The following is a 13,953-nucleotide window of genomic DNA, read 5'->3' as shown; positions in this document are numbered from 1 at the left end:
ATATGATATATAAAATTAGGTACGAGTCAACGTCACCCAAAGGGACAGGATGACTAGAAACATTTAATTACAAGTTATATTATGTAAATTTTTTAAAATATTTGGATTTATGAATATAATAAGCACCCTGTAATATTCATGTGTGGTTTCCATAAGTTTGGATTTATGAAAACAATATGCTTTTGGTAACATTTTAATTTATTAAAAAAAATTCTGAAATTTATGTATATCTTAAACAGGTTTTTGTAACTTTCCAAATATCTTTTACGATTTCTATAAAATTCTTTTTAGTGGGATTTTGGCATTTATACGACTGATATATAAAAATATGTTTATTTTGCTTTTCAGTCGAAGATATCAGATAAATAAAATTCCAGCGTAAATCATTAACAGTTTTATTTACACAAAAGTTTACAATCCATAAATTAAAAAATAATTTGAATAAGTTACCATTAACACAATAGAAACATAATTCAATAGTCAGACATATATTTACAACATAGAAAACGGGTATAAAAATGATGAATTGAATGAACGTAAAATGAATCTCTAAACCAACTGAATACATCATCATGGTGTAACTCCTAAACATTGTATATGTGTAAATTGTCTTGAATTCCATTACTACCAAAATGGAAGAATTTTAAATATACGTGTAATATTTAGTAGACTAATATCAACAGAACATTGTGATAATTGCCCATATTCTTATATAAAATCACATTGATTAATAATTCTTAAAATGCTTGAGACGGTACAGTGCCACAGTGTTATTTCTATCACCAAATGCAACGTATCCACTTCCTGGTGAGAAATTAAGTACATTTATATGTCCCATCTTGCTTTGGAAGGTTGGGAAATTCTTGAAAACTGTTCCAGCTCCCACATGGAACAATTTAACTGAATTCTGAATATCAGGGGAGGCGAGTGCCAGAATTTCAGAGGACGCATTAAACTCCAAACTAGAGATTCCTGTTGTTAAATTCATGATTGTTTTTCTGGGCTTTGGTGTCTTCTGCTGCAAAACATCCTCCACTCCATACAAATTCACCACACCTTGAGCAGAGCCAGTTGCTATGAACTGATTGGATGAAGAAACTGATAAACATGTTCCTTGCAGACAACCCTCATCATAGAACTTGTGTTTTACCCGTCTTGTTTTCATATCCCAGACTGTCACCTCTCCAGTATCACTGTGGCCAAACAACAGGGTGCCTTGTGGATTGAAGGTCAAGGCTGTTACTTCACCTTCTTGCTTTAACATTCCCACAGTTTCTTTGGTGGTTGCAGACATAATATGCACTTCACCCCATTTGCCAGCCACAGCCATAAATTGGGAATCTGGTGAGATGATGAAGTTCTTGCACTGAGTCAAACCATGGGGAAGGTTGTACCTGATTGGTTTGGCAGTCATCAAGTCATAACTGAAGATGTGTGCATGTCTGGAGCCCAGAATGGCTTCATTTCCATTATGAACAAATTTTGCTTTGAGTATTGGGAATCTTTCAAATGCAATACTGTGTAGTTTGTTGTTCCTTTTACCATCAACTGCAAACAGAGTGGCAATGCCTTTGTTGCCAGCAACCAATGCCACACTTGAGGTCGGATGAAACTCTATGGCGTTTATGTAAGGACCCTCAGTGTAAGTCTCACAATTCAAATCTTTGACTTTCTTGAACTCAAGCATGGAAGCTGGTAAATTGACATTAGTGGTCTTCCTGATGAATCCGCACGACTGCAAAATTTCGTCGTCCGAATCAGAACCCTCAGCTTTGTCCTTATCCAGCTGGGCCCACTTCGGTGTGCCGACAGCTGCCTGGAACTTGCTCTTGAGCAACTTTGAGTATTTGTTGGTCCTGCTGTTGATGCCCCCGTTCGGTAACTTTCTCCTTTGGGCCTTAAGTGCGTGTCCCACCTCGATCCCGTCGTCGTCCTCGTCGTGCCACACGGGCTTACGGTCAACCACCCCATCACTCTCGTTGCTATCGTCCTCCCCGACGCCGGAATCGATGTTGGACGGTCCGGCCTCCTGTTCCGCCTCCTCCAGACACTTCAAAAAACTGGTGGGTCCGCCGAACAGAATCTGAGAGAGCTGCTCCTCCTCGGCGGCGGCCGCCTCGTCGAACGGCTTGAATTTCGGTTTCGGGGCGTCGATCTCGTACTCGACATCTTCGGTTTTCGGGTTGTGTTTACGTTTCTTTGCTTGTTTGGGCATGGCGACGGTTTTTATTCCGAAAACAAGGCGCACGGAGTTTTAACGCGCACGTTCTTCGGAATGTCAACTGAGGGTGGTCGGTTGGCAGAACTGGTACTGCGTTTTTTCTTTGTGGGCGAGTTTTTGACTAATATTTATTTTAACTAATTACTTTCAGTAACGTTATTTGTTCAATACTATGCTTTATAAATACTGGAGAACACAAATTCGTGAATGATCATTTCCGCAGCAAATAAATGTGCGACTAACTTCACTTCAGTGCAGGACTATGCAAAATTTATAATTTGATTATCTTAGTAATTACAATATTCTATAATAAATTTATACTAAGATATGTTGTTAGTAAAAATTAATATAATAATTAATATCAATAAAAATCGTTTTGTTTTTGTCTTTGATTTCATGGTTGAAATAATATACTTGAAGTTAGCATCAGAAGACGTCACCGATTTTAAATTAGTTTAAATTAGAACCTGATAGTTCTATCAAGGAGTAGTATTTTAGTTAATAGTGCTAAAAAGTCGTAACAATTTTATTAATTTAATTGCTTTAATAAATTGTCACATATCCAATCAGCTGGAAAATATCAAAATGGCCAATCGAACAACAAGATAAAGAACTGTCATCAACGATGTCAGATTGACATAACCTGTCAATTATTCCCATATTTTCAAACAAAAATGTTACTCGACCGTAATATTTCATTATTTAGTGTTATACTTGTGTCGTGCTTAGTGTTAAGTGATTGTACACATTTGAAAGGGACGTTCAGGACTGACGAGTTCTTTAAATTTTTAATAAAGTTCGGGTTCCAAAAGACAGACAGACATCAGCCAGATTTAACGCACGGCTATATATTTGGCAACATAACGTCAAACAGCCGTTTTCCAGTCCCGGTCACATTGGCTGTGCTGGACAGGTATCATTTTTTGGAATTCTACAAAAATAGCCATTCAGACAATGTCTTCAACAAAGACCAAATATGCAAGCAGATGTTTCGGAGGCTTAATTTTACTGCGTACGACTCTAAATGCAGCCCCAAAGGAAAGGACTACTTGAGGAGGATACCCTGTCCCAAAGGCAAATTGTGTATTGATGAGACAGATCCTTTCAATGTGGTCAAACATAATCAATTTACTTATGTTGTTCAAGACTTCAAACAACCTTCGTAAGTTCCATTTTGTGGTATTTTTGTGATAGGTGGATTAAAGTATGTAGATAAGCGGATATTTCCATTGTGTTTCATATGTTATGTATTAATATAAATATTTGTTTGGGTAATGAATATTAATGAAGATAGTTAATTGGCATTCAAATCTGCTTGACATTTAGTGTTGGAATATGTTATATTAATTAAAGGATATTTAACATAAACTCATTCATGTTCTTTAATGTAAATTCTTTAATAAAATAAATTTTTAGACCAAGCTCCCAAAATTTATTTAAAGAAATGATTTAAATTAAAAAAAAAAACTTGTCACACAAGTTTTTATATCTAATAGAAATGTCCATTTCTGAAATATATAACATTAAAATATTGATAAATAAATAATAAATCTTTCTAGATTTTGGTATGTGTCGATGGTGGCGTGCTACCACAACACGACGATGTGCGAGTGGCGTCACTACGACTACCCGCACCCTCTTGAAATCCAATATGACATGTGGCTGGTGAATGGGAACCCGAACTCTTCCTCCCTCAGCACCCTCACGTACCAGTTCTCGTTCGACCGTCAAAATACCCTCGAACTTTATCTAGTCTTCTGGCTTTGTTACATGGTGCTGGTACCGCTGCAATGCCACGCCGTTAAGATTCAACGGCATCCAGTTACCAGGTTGTTCACCGTCAGTTTGTTACTGGATTTCGTCGCCCTGTGTTTCATTCTGATACACACACTAAAACACGCACTTGATGGGGTTGGTTATCCGAAATTGGAGATGACTGGGGATATATTTGATATTATGTCTAGGGTAAGACTTTGTTAAGTGATGTGTGAGGGTATTAATGAGTGTATTATTTCAGACTACTTTTATGCTGTTGCTACTATTGTTGGCCAAAGGTTGGGCCGTGACAAGAATAGATCTAACAGGAAAACCTTTGGTGTTCGCAATTTGGCTATGCTATGGAATTGTACACATTTTACTCTACGTTTGGAATTTGGTAAAGCCTTATTTATTCACGTATAACAAGTTTTAATTTTTATGATTTCCAGACGGAAGTCGACATAATAGAAGACATAGACGAGTACCAGACATGGCCTGGTTGGCTGATTATTGTGTTCAGGTCATTGATAATGATCTGGTTCTTATACGAGTTGCGCATAACGATGCTTTACGAGCACAACTCTGAAAAACTTAACTTTCTGCTCCACTTCGCCGCATCCAGCCTTGTCTGGTTCATCTACCTCCCCATCCTCGCACTTATTGCCCTTCACGTCTCCGCCCTGTGGAGGTTCAAGCTACTTCTCGGTAAGTTTTACAATATTGTGTGTAATTAATGACTGATAATGTTTACCATACCAAGGTATAACGTATTCTGCGGACTGCTTCGCTTACTGTGTGATGGCGCACTTGTTGTGGCCGACGCGGTCTGAGCAGTACTTCCTGCTGAAGGGCCCCTCATCAGCGGACATCGAGGAACTCAACGAGTTCAACGAGGCGCCGCACATCGTCAACAATTCCTACACGTCGCTCAGCACTTTGGCGTCGATGGAGATCTGTCGCTACGAGGATCCGCCCAAGAAAAACTCGGTGGAGGCGTGAGATGTTACGTAAGTTAGTTCGATTGTTGTTGATTAGTCCTCATGAATTGTTCGATGGGGACATGGTATCGGTTTTCTCTCCGGGTTTGATGGCAGTATTATGCGGATGAGAGTGTTTAAATGATTTAAAGCCAAAGATGCGGTTTATTGTTAGTTTATTTAGTATTATGTCACAGTTACTCAAGCACTTTATTATCATTTTTGTAATTATTTTATCATTTAAGTTATAAGACAAGTATTTTATATACAGATTATATGGTGTAAAAATTATTATTTATTAAGACGAAAATTGTTATAAAAATATACTCAAGCCCAATTAGAAAACTTTAAATTTACCCTAATATTATTTTAATCACTTGTTTACCTTGGTTACACTTTCTAAATTTTAATTAATCGTTAATTGCATATTTAATTATTGCAGTGTAAATATATATTACGATTTATTTATTTTATGTATTTTTATGACGTACTTGGAAAGTTGTTTTATAGTTGGAGGCGAAGAGAACGATCCCAACGTCTTGCCAATTAGTCTTATGAACTGTTTTTAATCCACGGAGATTTATGCTTATTGTTAGTGTAATATCAGGTGTTACTTTCACCAACATCGCCCAAATACCAGGACGTAATTTTTTCTCAATGTATCACAGAAAATGTCGCACATCTATGTTGTTTTACCTTACAGTTGAAGCACGTTTTAACATTATAAATATGTCAGCCAATAATCAATTGGTGTGTTACTACATAAGTATACCTGGTTCAATGTGCAATACACGTGAACAACACGAATTTGTTAGGTGTGACGAATCGTTTAAAGGGTACTTGTATGCACAATCTTTGTACATTATATACTAACCAGTGCACCAAATTTTGTAAATACTAGATTTAAATACATAAACTGATAATTAAAAGTACTTTAGATATAAATATGCATATTAATATATGAAGAATATTGGTTGTAAAGTTTTGTTCGCCAATGAGATTATGTATAAGAAAGACTTAGCTGATCAATATACGTATTTTAGTTCAATATAATTTAGACTAAGATCCTTGCAGGTTCCACAGGCCATTGTAAAAGCAGCTTGGTGTGGAGCCTGCAAGGAAACATTATTTATTGCTCAATAGTATATCCTTGTGATTAATTAGAAAAAATACAGGGTGTTACGATATTACGCGTGAATGTAGTGTTGTTTATGCATCCTGTGACCTAGGATTATTTTTCCATTTCGCAGTACAATCTCGTGCCTGTCTTGTGCTATAATTTTAAATTTTGAAAAACTTATAGTTGATTTTTCCTACAAGCTGAAACTGAAAATAGTGCCAAGTTGATACCACCAAATACATGGTGTGAATTGCTTTAACTTGGTTCCAGGTGCTAATTCGGAACCTTAGGTTTTTGAAAAGTCTGTCAATTCGTCAATAGGTATTGTTATTGTTAGCATAAGGACAAGAAGGACGTAAGATTCAGTTTTTAGCATCGGTCGTTTATATTTTTTATTGTGATCTCTCTCTCTCTATATATATATATATATATATATATATATATATATATATATATATATATAAGGTGTATTTTTTTCTAAATCTTAACAACAGTCAGCTGTAACAGTCGAAAACTTTTTAACTTTGCATAATTTATTAAAGTTATGTGATATATTTGTGATAACTTTCTCTTCTTAAAGTAAATTATTAAAAAATCTGTCTCTGTCCACGTTTGAAAATTACTGTAACTGCTGATGTTATTATAGATTTTACCATTTTTGTGATTCGTGTTTAATGAACAATTCCACGCAAGTTTTTTATAGATGTTTGTCACATTTATTGCAATATGTTTTCAAACTAGTTTGTGTCTTATAGAGTCAATTTATAAATACACATCGATCAATTTTAAAAGAAATGACTTTATTGTTGTAACAAGAAAAATATTCTTATAACACAAAATAAATAATACAATTGTATTGAATTTTCTTTTACATTATGTGAAAGCCATAAGATAATGAAAATTACAACCTTCACAATTTGTGGTCTCCCCAATTTGTTTTGAACATAAAACTTTTAATATCCGTCCAAATAATTACCTTTGTCACAATATTTATATTATGTAATTACCTACATACAATTTTTCTTGTTATTTATTAAAAAATATATTTAATATTAAAAAGTATTCAACGAAAATTTAATGAAATTAAAAATGTGAACACTATTAACTTAACTATTTACTTACTTAGTTTGTGTGTTATGATGTCAATTTATAAAAATACAAAATACCTGCTTTAAAAAGTATAATTATTATTGTAATAAAACAAATTTATAAAATAAATCATATAACTTAACAGATGTTTTTTTACCCTAATAATGCAACAAATAGTAATAGTTATAACAATTTCAGGTCCTTTGTAATTTGATCAATATCCTCAGTTTTGTTTGGTCCAATTCCTACTGCAGTTAAAGTACCACTATCCAATTGTGTCTTTCCTGCATCACACACCTTGGTAACATTTAAATTATTTGCGTGTGCTGTTTTGTACAAATTCTCCAAAGTGTTGTGTGCATCTTTATCCACTTTTAAAACTATTTTGGGTTGCCCATATCGCATCCAACTTTTTAAGTGTGGATTACAATCGTCTATAGCAGATTGGTACAACAAAACTGCTGCATGGGCAGCTTGTGAGGCAATTTTGCCCCTGCCCATGTTAAGATCAGTCCGCACAATTATCACCATTTTCACGGCACCAAAGTCCGTTAAAGTCCTTAAAACATTGCCAAGCATTTTACTTTTTAATAAAATAATGCCCATGGTAAAATGTTATGTAATATTTGTTAAGGGGATGTCGCACCCTTTTTTTGCTGGTAACGTTGCATACACTCCTTGAACTCGGTCACTTGGTCCTGGCATTTCCTCCAGTCCTTTTTATCGGCGATACACTCCTAAAAATTTTATTTTTAATAAATGGTTCTGGTTAGAATTGTTACGTTACTTGAACGTTGTAATGCAGTTCGAGGCAGCCGGTTTTCTTGAGCATTTCCTCCACGGGGTCTGTTATCTCTGTTTTTCCGTGGCCGGACATGGTAAAATTGAAATTAAATTATTATTTAAATTCTGAATCCTAACCTCATAAGTACCATGAATTGATGTTGGCGTGACTGAATCTAAAAATGGAGGCAACTCAGATTACACCTTTATTCCAGATTATTAAATTTAGCATTTTTCTTATCTGTTTTTATAAGAATTTTTTGTTAAATATGATAACATCAAACAAGTCTGTAAATTTAAGAATGCTAGATTGTTTATTTTTTGTACAAAGCAATTTTACCAAATAAGAACGTGAACAAAGCTGTCACAGACTGACACAAGTCAAATAAATAACCTCTAATCCATTCCCTTGAATTGCAACAATTATCACTGTTTACCAACTCCACGGCCGTACATAAATAATGTGTCACGATGCGATGTTTGAACTTTATCGCCGGCCGTAGATTAACAGCAGTACAAATTGAGCGCAGTGACGTAGTGGAGGTGTGTGCTGCATGTGGTTAGACGCAACGTAAAACAACAGCTTGAATCATAATTTTTGTGTAGATTTTTCCGACGCGACATTACGTAAGTTGATTTAAAAATAAGTAAATAAAAATCGCCCGCTTAAATTGCCACCGACCACGCCGTTTTCACTTTCCAATCGGGTCCCGATTTGAATTTTAAATGATCCTGGCTCGCATCGGCACAACACTAATTATACGCTCATTTGTCGGCCAAAACGATTAATTAATCGCAATTGCGATTTCAGTGAGCGATGATTGAACAGGGTGGAGGTGATGCAGGACCACTCATTGGGGTGATTGATGCTGGAACGAGGACTGTTAAATTCTGCGTTTTCGCCAGTCAACACACAAAAGAAATTGCGGAGCATGCTATCGATGTGAAAAGGATAACGCCTAGGGAGGGCTGGTCAGAACAGGACCCACTGGAGATTTTGAAAGCAATCAGGGAATGCATTGAAAGGGTGCTAGAAATTTTGGGTCCCAGAGGTGAGATTGTTTATATTGTGTGTTTTAGTACTGCTTTGTGCAATGGTTATAAATAGTTCAATTAGTTTTAATTAATTATGTAAAGGTGTGTGCCCAACACGTTTTTTGACTTGGGTAAAAGTTCACTTTCTGACCTTTATCTCAGATTAAAACACAATAGAATATTTCTACTAATTGCATATTAATAGATTGTCTGATAAGGATATTACTTCCCACATTGTTGTTTGTCATATAAAAACAACAATTAATAAAGTATAAATTTTAACAATACAGAGTGATTCACTTAACTTATTCATTAGAAGTTTATGGAGAATGGAAAAAAGGTTTTGATTGGAAATTTTTGTAACAAATATATCTTAATTTGAACTATTTGTCATTTATTTTGAACAATATTTTATTTCTGTTTTCACTGAAAGTGGCATCAACTTTTTTATTTTTAAATTCTACATGTAATTGCAAATAAAATTACTAATTTATCACCTTTCCAGCATTAACATTGCCGGCTTTACAGACATTTTAGTTAGACCATCAATCTGTAAACATTTTTAGAAAAATATTAACTCAAAAATTATTGGATTTAGGTATAAGACATGGCATAGCCATTTTATTTATAATTACATATTGCATTTAAAAATCAAAAATATACGCGGTGTTCCATAGTTCAAGTCAAGTTATAATTGCTATAAAAATTTTAAATTAATACCTTTTTTCAATTTTGTTTTTTAAGATGCACAATCTTATAGAATGATCCTTGGTTAATGTGTATGTCAAAAATGAACAATCCAGCAACAAAATTGATGGCTTTATAAACATTTTAGTTGGGCCATCAATCTATCAAAAATCTTAAAAAATACTCAACAACTACAGGATTCAAAATAAATTAGAAAAGTAGTTCAAGTTAAGTTATAATTACTATAAAAATGTTGTTAATATGTATTAAATTATACACATTCAGTAACGACTATTACATTTCCATGAAACAGAATTAATACATATATTAAATTCTAATTTATTTACTAAAACCAAGCAATTACATTATATCATTTTAAGATTCTAATAAATATAGTATCATTAGTAAAAAATCTCGCCAAAATCTAACGTTATCAAATTAATAATGAGCCTATTTACTTCAATATTTTAATAATTGGTCTATCAATATTATTTTTTATACAAAAAGCAATTATGTTCACTATATTATAGTTGATAAACATAAATTTAGATTGACTTGGACGATAACAATTCCCCACTGTTATTTACTTGAATGTCGCATTTATATTTGCTTATGTAAATTGTTCGTCAATCAGTTATTTACACAATGGAAAAATTAAACTGGATGTTAAAAAAAGAAAGAATTTATTTCTGTACCCCTGAAATGACGCACAAGAAACTCATTTTGGCGGATGTATAATTAGTTCTTGATTAGTTTTTCTACATTTTACAAAAATATCTTGGTAACAATTTCTTATCAGCCCACTGGGTTTGCGAAAATCCCCGTGTCATTCAAAATTCTTCCATTCAAAGAAATATCTCCGGATTTTTTTTAAATTTAATAGCCAGTGACCCCAGGTTAGATAATATTAAATACCAGCGTGATTTTCATTTTTCAAGGAGTCGCCACGGTCACGCGAGATCTCATACTACCTGTGGGTGAGCGTTCGGTCGTCACACGTGTGTACGTTTCACAATTTTGTTTATTTTAAACACAAGGTTTTGTCTTTAAGCGTCAACTTGCGTATAAACAGATAACCATTGCTTACTGTGTTATTTCCTTTCTCAGTATTATTTTGTGATATCAATTAATGAATGTCTGGGGTCACCAAATTTATTTGCACAACATTTTTAATTGACCAGATGATAATGGGTCATTTTTTTGACCTGGCTTGTTTAGAGTTTCTGTATCTGTTGTAAATTTTCTTATAGAATTTTAATAAAAGCGACTAAATTATTAACCTAATGCTGATAAATTAATCTTTACAGACGTATAAATTTAGTTTTATTGCTTAATATTCTATAAAAATTAATTTATTTATGAGGAGACACGTTTTAAATATATAATTTTATAATATATTATTGAATTTTCAGCCAGCAGTATTGTAACAATAGGCATAACAAATCAGCGAGAAACGACAATAGTATGGGACAAGGTGTCCGGCCAACCACTGTACAACGCAATCGGTAAATCCACACAAATCCACCTATTGTTACAATTCATTAGAGTATCGATTTTTCAGTGTGGAACGACATAAGAACAGACTCGACAGTAGATATAATCATTGGCAGGACGCCTGAACACAACAAGAATTATTATAAACCCATTTGCGGGCTTCCAATTTCACCGTACTTTAGCGCCTTCAAACTGAAATGGCTGTTGCACCATTCCTCGGATGTCAAGAAAGCTGTCAAGAGCAAAAAGTGCCTTTTCGGAACTGTAGATACCTGGATACTGTGGGTACGATTTTTTAATCCTTATCCTAAATTACGAGGCATAAATTCATAAGCCAATATAATTTTTATTGCTGCACATGTGACTAAGGGGTTATCATTAGAAGTGAAAGTTTACACATGTAATTTGCGTGTGTTGTTTTGTTTTAAAAATTACTATCAATCTTTGAATAGATCCAATTTGCACAGTCATTCTGTATTAAATGAAAATTTTCCCTTAGAATTTAACGGGTGGTCCAAATGGTGGCGTTCACCTGACGGACGTTACGAACGCTTCAAGAACATTCCTGATGAACTTGGACACGTTAAACTGGGACCCCCTGTTGCTGCACACCTTCAAAATTCCGCCCGAACTGCTGCCAGAAATCCGAAGTAGCTCGGAAATCTATGGCAAAATCGCTCAGGGTTACCCGCTCGCGGGACTGCCAATCTCAGGTGTAAGTTTTCTATTTTTGACCACGTTTTCTTTGTTGTATATGGAAGTGGTTGTAGATTTTAGGTAACCAACAGTCGGCCCTCGTTGGTCAGAGTTGTTTCAAAGAGGGTCAGGCCAAAAATACTTATAGGAGCGGCTGTTTTCTGTTGTACAACACCGGAAACACCAGAGTGCAATCTACGCACGGTCTAGTCACCACTGTTGCCTATAAATTCGGCAGCGAACCACCAGTATATGCCTTAGAAGGTACCCTTGAATGAATACTTATATTCGTTGTACTCATAATTGATTTATTTAGGTAGTGTTGCTGTAGCTGGGGCGGCAATGAATTGGCTGAGGGACAATATGGGTTTTATTAAAGACGTACAAAAAGATACAGAGTCGCTGGCTCAGGAAGTTTTCAACACTGGGGACGTTTACTTTGTTCCCGCTTTTAAGGGTTTATACGCTCCTTATTGGAGAAAAGACGCTAGAGGGTGTGTAAGTTTTTCTTTAATTAATTTGTGGGTTTACAAATAAAAGTATTGTTTATTGACGATCACTGGTGGTTTTAGAATTATTTGCGGCCTTACGGCGTTCTCAACCAAACAGCACATAGTTAGAGCAGCACTCGAAGCAGTTTGTTTCCAAACAAGAGATATTCTGGAAGCTATGGACAAGGATTGTGGTTTTCCGTTGACTAAACTACACGTGGATGGGATTATGACGACAAACAACTTGTTGATGCAATTACAAGTACGCATTTTCTAATTGTAACTATAAAATTTACAACTGATCATAAAAATAAAACGAATAAACATTACTTAATTATTGTTTAATCATAATTAAATTTTCCAGGCGGACATTAGTGGTATTCCAGTGATAAGGGCTCAATCACAAGACATAAGTGCCTTGGGCACGGCAATGGCGGCAGGCTCAGCCAAAGGAGTCGAAGTTTGGGACGTGAACGCGGAAGAAAGAGAGGTCGTACCAAGTGACACATTCCTGCCAACTTCTACCGAAGACGGTACGTTTATTCTATTATATTTCAATACAATTTTAACGTCAATTAATTAATTAGAACGCGACGCGAGGTACACCAAGTGGAAGATGGCCGTGCAAAGGTCCCTTGGATGGGCACTGCCGAAGAAGTCGGCAGTAATGACGGAGGAGAGGTACAAAATGTTGGCGAGCGTGCCGGCGGGTATATATTTGATTACTAGTTTCGGACTCATCGCATGGGCGTCGTATTTAACACCAGATGCTGGACTTAAAGCCTAAAATACTAATAAATACTCCAAAAAATAAAAAAACACCACATGAAATTATTTTCAAACGTACTGATTTTGTAAATTTGAAACTTGGTAATTCCAATTTTTTTTTATTTAGTCATTTATAATTTAAGATTTAAAGTATTTGTTATCATGACAGTTTTTAGTCTTAAAGAATATATATATTTTCTTTAAAGTCGTAGTACCTTTAAATTTGTTATTGTACTTAATTGTTTTATTTGGTTGTTATGTTTTGTGGATATTATACATTTGAATAAAAGTTGTTTATAATTGGGTTATATGATAATTGACCTTTCCCCATCCTTTAAATGTTAAATAAAATTTTGTCCTCAAAACATTGAAATTTTAAATGTTTAATCGTTACAAACACTTGAAATTTTCAAAAAATAGATCAGTATATGTACTATATACGTTATCACTATACACGAGCAGCTGTTACCCATAAATTCGGCAACGAACAACCAATATATATACACCTTACAAGGTACCTTTGAATGATTACTTATGATTGTTGTACTCATAATTGATTTATTCAGGTAGTATTGCTGACTGAGGCAACAATGATTTGGCTGTCGGACAATATGGGTTTTATTAAGCGTACAAAAAGAAGTGGCTGATTCAGGAAGTTTTCAACGATATGAACCTCGTTTCTGCCATTAAGATTTTATACACTCCTTATGGAGAAAAGATGCTAGAAGGTAAGTTTTTCTTTAATCAGTTTGTGAGTTTACAAGTAAAAGTATTGTTTATTAAGGTTTACTGTTTGAAAATTATTTGCGGCTTTACGACAAAGAGCACATAGTT

At 34.6% G+C, this 13,953-nt stretch overlaps 5 protein-coding genes across 9 annotated transcripts; 2 read left to right on the top strand and 3 right to left on the bottom strand.

The window, feature by feature from the left end:
* Positions 1 to 379: 379 nt before the first annotated feature.
* Positions 380 to 2,365, bottom strand: LOC109599949 (U3 small nucleolar RNA-associated protein 18 homolog). The gene has a single exon (XM_020016007.2). It carries the CDS (start codon positions 2,213 to 2,215, stop codon positions 728 to 730), a length of 1,488 nt encoding a protein of 495 aa, XP_019871566.2. The 5' UTR covers positions 2,216 to 2,365; the 3' UTR covers positions 380 to 727.
* A 301-nt stretch (positions 2,366 to 2,666) lies between these two features.
* LOC109599948 (transmembrane protein 145) lies at positions 2,667 to 6,937 on the top strand. Of its 3 annotated transcripts, none has more exons than XM_020016006.2 (6): positions 2,667 to 3,383; positions 3,781 to 4,186; positions 4,239 to 4,376; positions 4,429 to 4,684; positions 4,740 to 4,986; positions 5,467 to 6,937. In XM_020016006.2, the coding sequence occupies exons 1-5, from the start codon at positions 2,896 to 2,898 to the stop codon at positions 4,976 to 4,978; spliced, it is 1,527 nt and encodes a 508-aa protein (XP_019871565.1). In that variant the 5' UTR covers positions 2,667 to 2,895; the 3' UTR covers positions 4,979 to 4,986; positions 5,467 to 6,937. The 3 variants fall into 3 exon arrangements, with proteins under 3 accessions (XP_019871565.1, XP_019871564.1, XP_019871563.1); XM_020016005.2 differs by having other exon boundaries at positions 5,456 to 6,937; XM_020016004.2 differs by having other exon boundaries at positions 2,668 to 3,383; positions 4,740 to 6,937.
* Positions 6,938 to 7,241: 304 nt separating this feature from the next.
* LOC109599950 (peptidyl-tRNA hydrolase 2, mitochondrial) lies at positions 7,242 to 7,771 on the bottom strand. Its single transcript, XM_049963131.1, has one exon. It carries the CDS (start codon positions 7,769 to 7,771, stop codon positions 7,349 to 7,351), a length of 423 nt encoding a protein of 140 aa, XP_049819088.1. The 3' UTR covers positions 7,242 to 7,348.
* LOC126264136 (cytochrome c oxidase assembly factor 4 homolog, mitochondrial) lies at positions 7,763 to 8,484 on the bottom strand. Of its 3 annotated transcripts, none has more exons than XM_049963134.1 (3): positions 8,343 to 8,484; positions 7,953 to 8,124; positions 7,763 to 7,902 (listed from the first exon to the last, which is right to left on the bottom strand). In XM_049963134.1, the coding sequence occupies exons 2-3, from the start codon at positions 8,040 to 8,042 to the stop codon at positions 7,795 to 7,797; spliced, it is 198 nt and encodes a 65-aa protein (XP_049819091.1). In that variant the 5' UTR covers positions 8,043 to 8,124; positions 8,343 to 8,484; the 3' UTR covers positions 7,763 to 7,794. The 3 variants fall into 3 exon arrangements, with proteins under 3 accessions (XP_049819091.1, XP_049819090.1, XP_049819089.1); XM_049963133.1 differs by having other exon boundaries at positions 8,289 to 8,380; XM_049963132.1 differs by lacking the exon at positions 8,343 to 8,484 and having other exon boundaries at positions 7,953 to 8,215.
* Positions 8,434 to 13,423, top strand: LOC109599946 (glycerol kinase). Its single transcript, XM_020016003.2, has 10 exons — positions 8,434 to 8,575; positions 8,760 to 9,000; positions 11,083 to 11,175; positions 11,232 to 11,449; positions 11,664 to 11,879; positions 11,935 to 12,124; positions 12,177 to 12,354; positions 12,433 to 12,613; positions 12,716 to 12,884; positions 12,939 to 13,423. Exons 2-10 carry the CDS (start codon positions 8,766 to 8,768, stop codon positions 13,136 to 13,138), a joined length of 1,680 nt encoding a protein of 559 aa, XP_019871562.1. The 5' UTR covers positions 8,434 to 8,575; positions 8,760 to 8,765; the 3' UTR covers positions 13,139 to 13,423.
* The last annotated feature ends 530 nt before the right edge of the window (positions 13,424 to 13,953 follow it).

The sequence above is a fragment of the Aethina tumida genome, chromosome 2 (genome assembly GCF_024364675.1).
Source record: "Aethina tumida isolate Nest 87 chromosome 2, icAetTumi1.1, whole genome shotgun sequence".
Classification (NCBI taxonomy): Eukaryota; Metazoa; Arthropoda; class Insecta; order Coleoptera; family Nitidulidae; genus Aethina; species Aethina tumida.
The sequence above is the reverse complement of the archived record's forward strand: the minus strand, read 5'-3'. Positions and strand labels throughout refer to the sequence as shown.

What these genes read in the sequence shown, in the direction of transcription:
- LOC109599946 (XM_020016003.2), top strand. Translation starts at nt 8,766, where the DNA reads ATGATTGAACAGGGTGGAGGTGATGCAGGACCACTCATTGGGGTGATT. An exon ending in TGGAGAAAAGACGCTAGAGG is followed by an intron (nt 12,355 to 12,432) that starts GTGTGTAAGTTT and finishes TGGTGGTTTTAG; the next exon opens with AATTATTTGCGGCCTTACGG. An exon ending in GCCAACTTCTACCGAAGACG is followed by an intron (nt 12,885 to 12,938) that starts GTACGTTTATTC and finishes TTAATTAATTAG; the next exon opens with AACGCGACGCGAGGTACACC.
- LOC109599949 (XM_020016007.2), bottom strand. Translation starts at nt 2,215, where the DNA reads ATGCCCAAACAAGCAAAGAAACGTAAACACAACCCGAAAACCGAAGAT.
- LOC126264136 (XM_049963134.1), bottom strand. Translation starts at nt 8,042, where the DNA reads ATGTCCGGCCACGGAAAAACAGAGATAACAGACCCCGTGGAGGAAATG. An exon ending in AACTGCATTACAACGTTCAA is followed by an intron (nt 7,903 to 7,952) that starts GTAACGTAACAA and finishes TAAAATTTTTAG; the next exon opens with GAGTGTATCGCCGATAAAAA.
- LOC109599950 (XM_049963131.1), bottom strand. Translation starts at nt 7,771, where the DNA reads ATGGGCATTATTTTATTAAAAAGTAAAATGCTTGGCAATGTTTTAAGG.
- LOC109599948 (XM_020016006.2), top strand. Translation starts at nt 2,896, where the DNA reads ATGTTACTCGACCGTAATATTTCATTATTTAGTGTTATACTTGTGTCG. An exon ending in CAAGACTTCAAACAACCTTC is followed by an intron (nt 3,384 to 3,780) that starts GTAAGTTCCATT and finishes AAATCTTTCTAG; the next exon opens with ATTTTGGTATGTGTCGATGG. An exon ending in GAGGTTCAAGCTACTTCTCG is followed by an intron (nt 4,685 to 4,739) that starts GTAAGTTTTACA and finishes TACCATACCAAG; the next exon opens with GTATAACGTATTCTGCGGAC.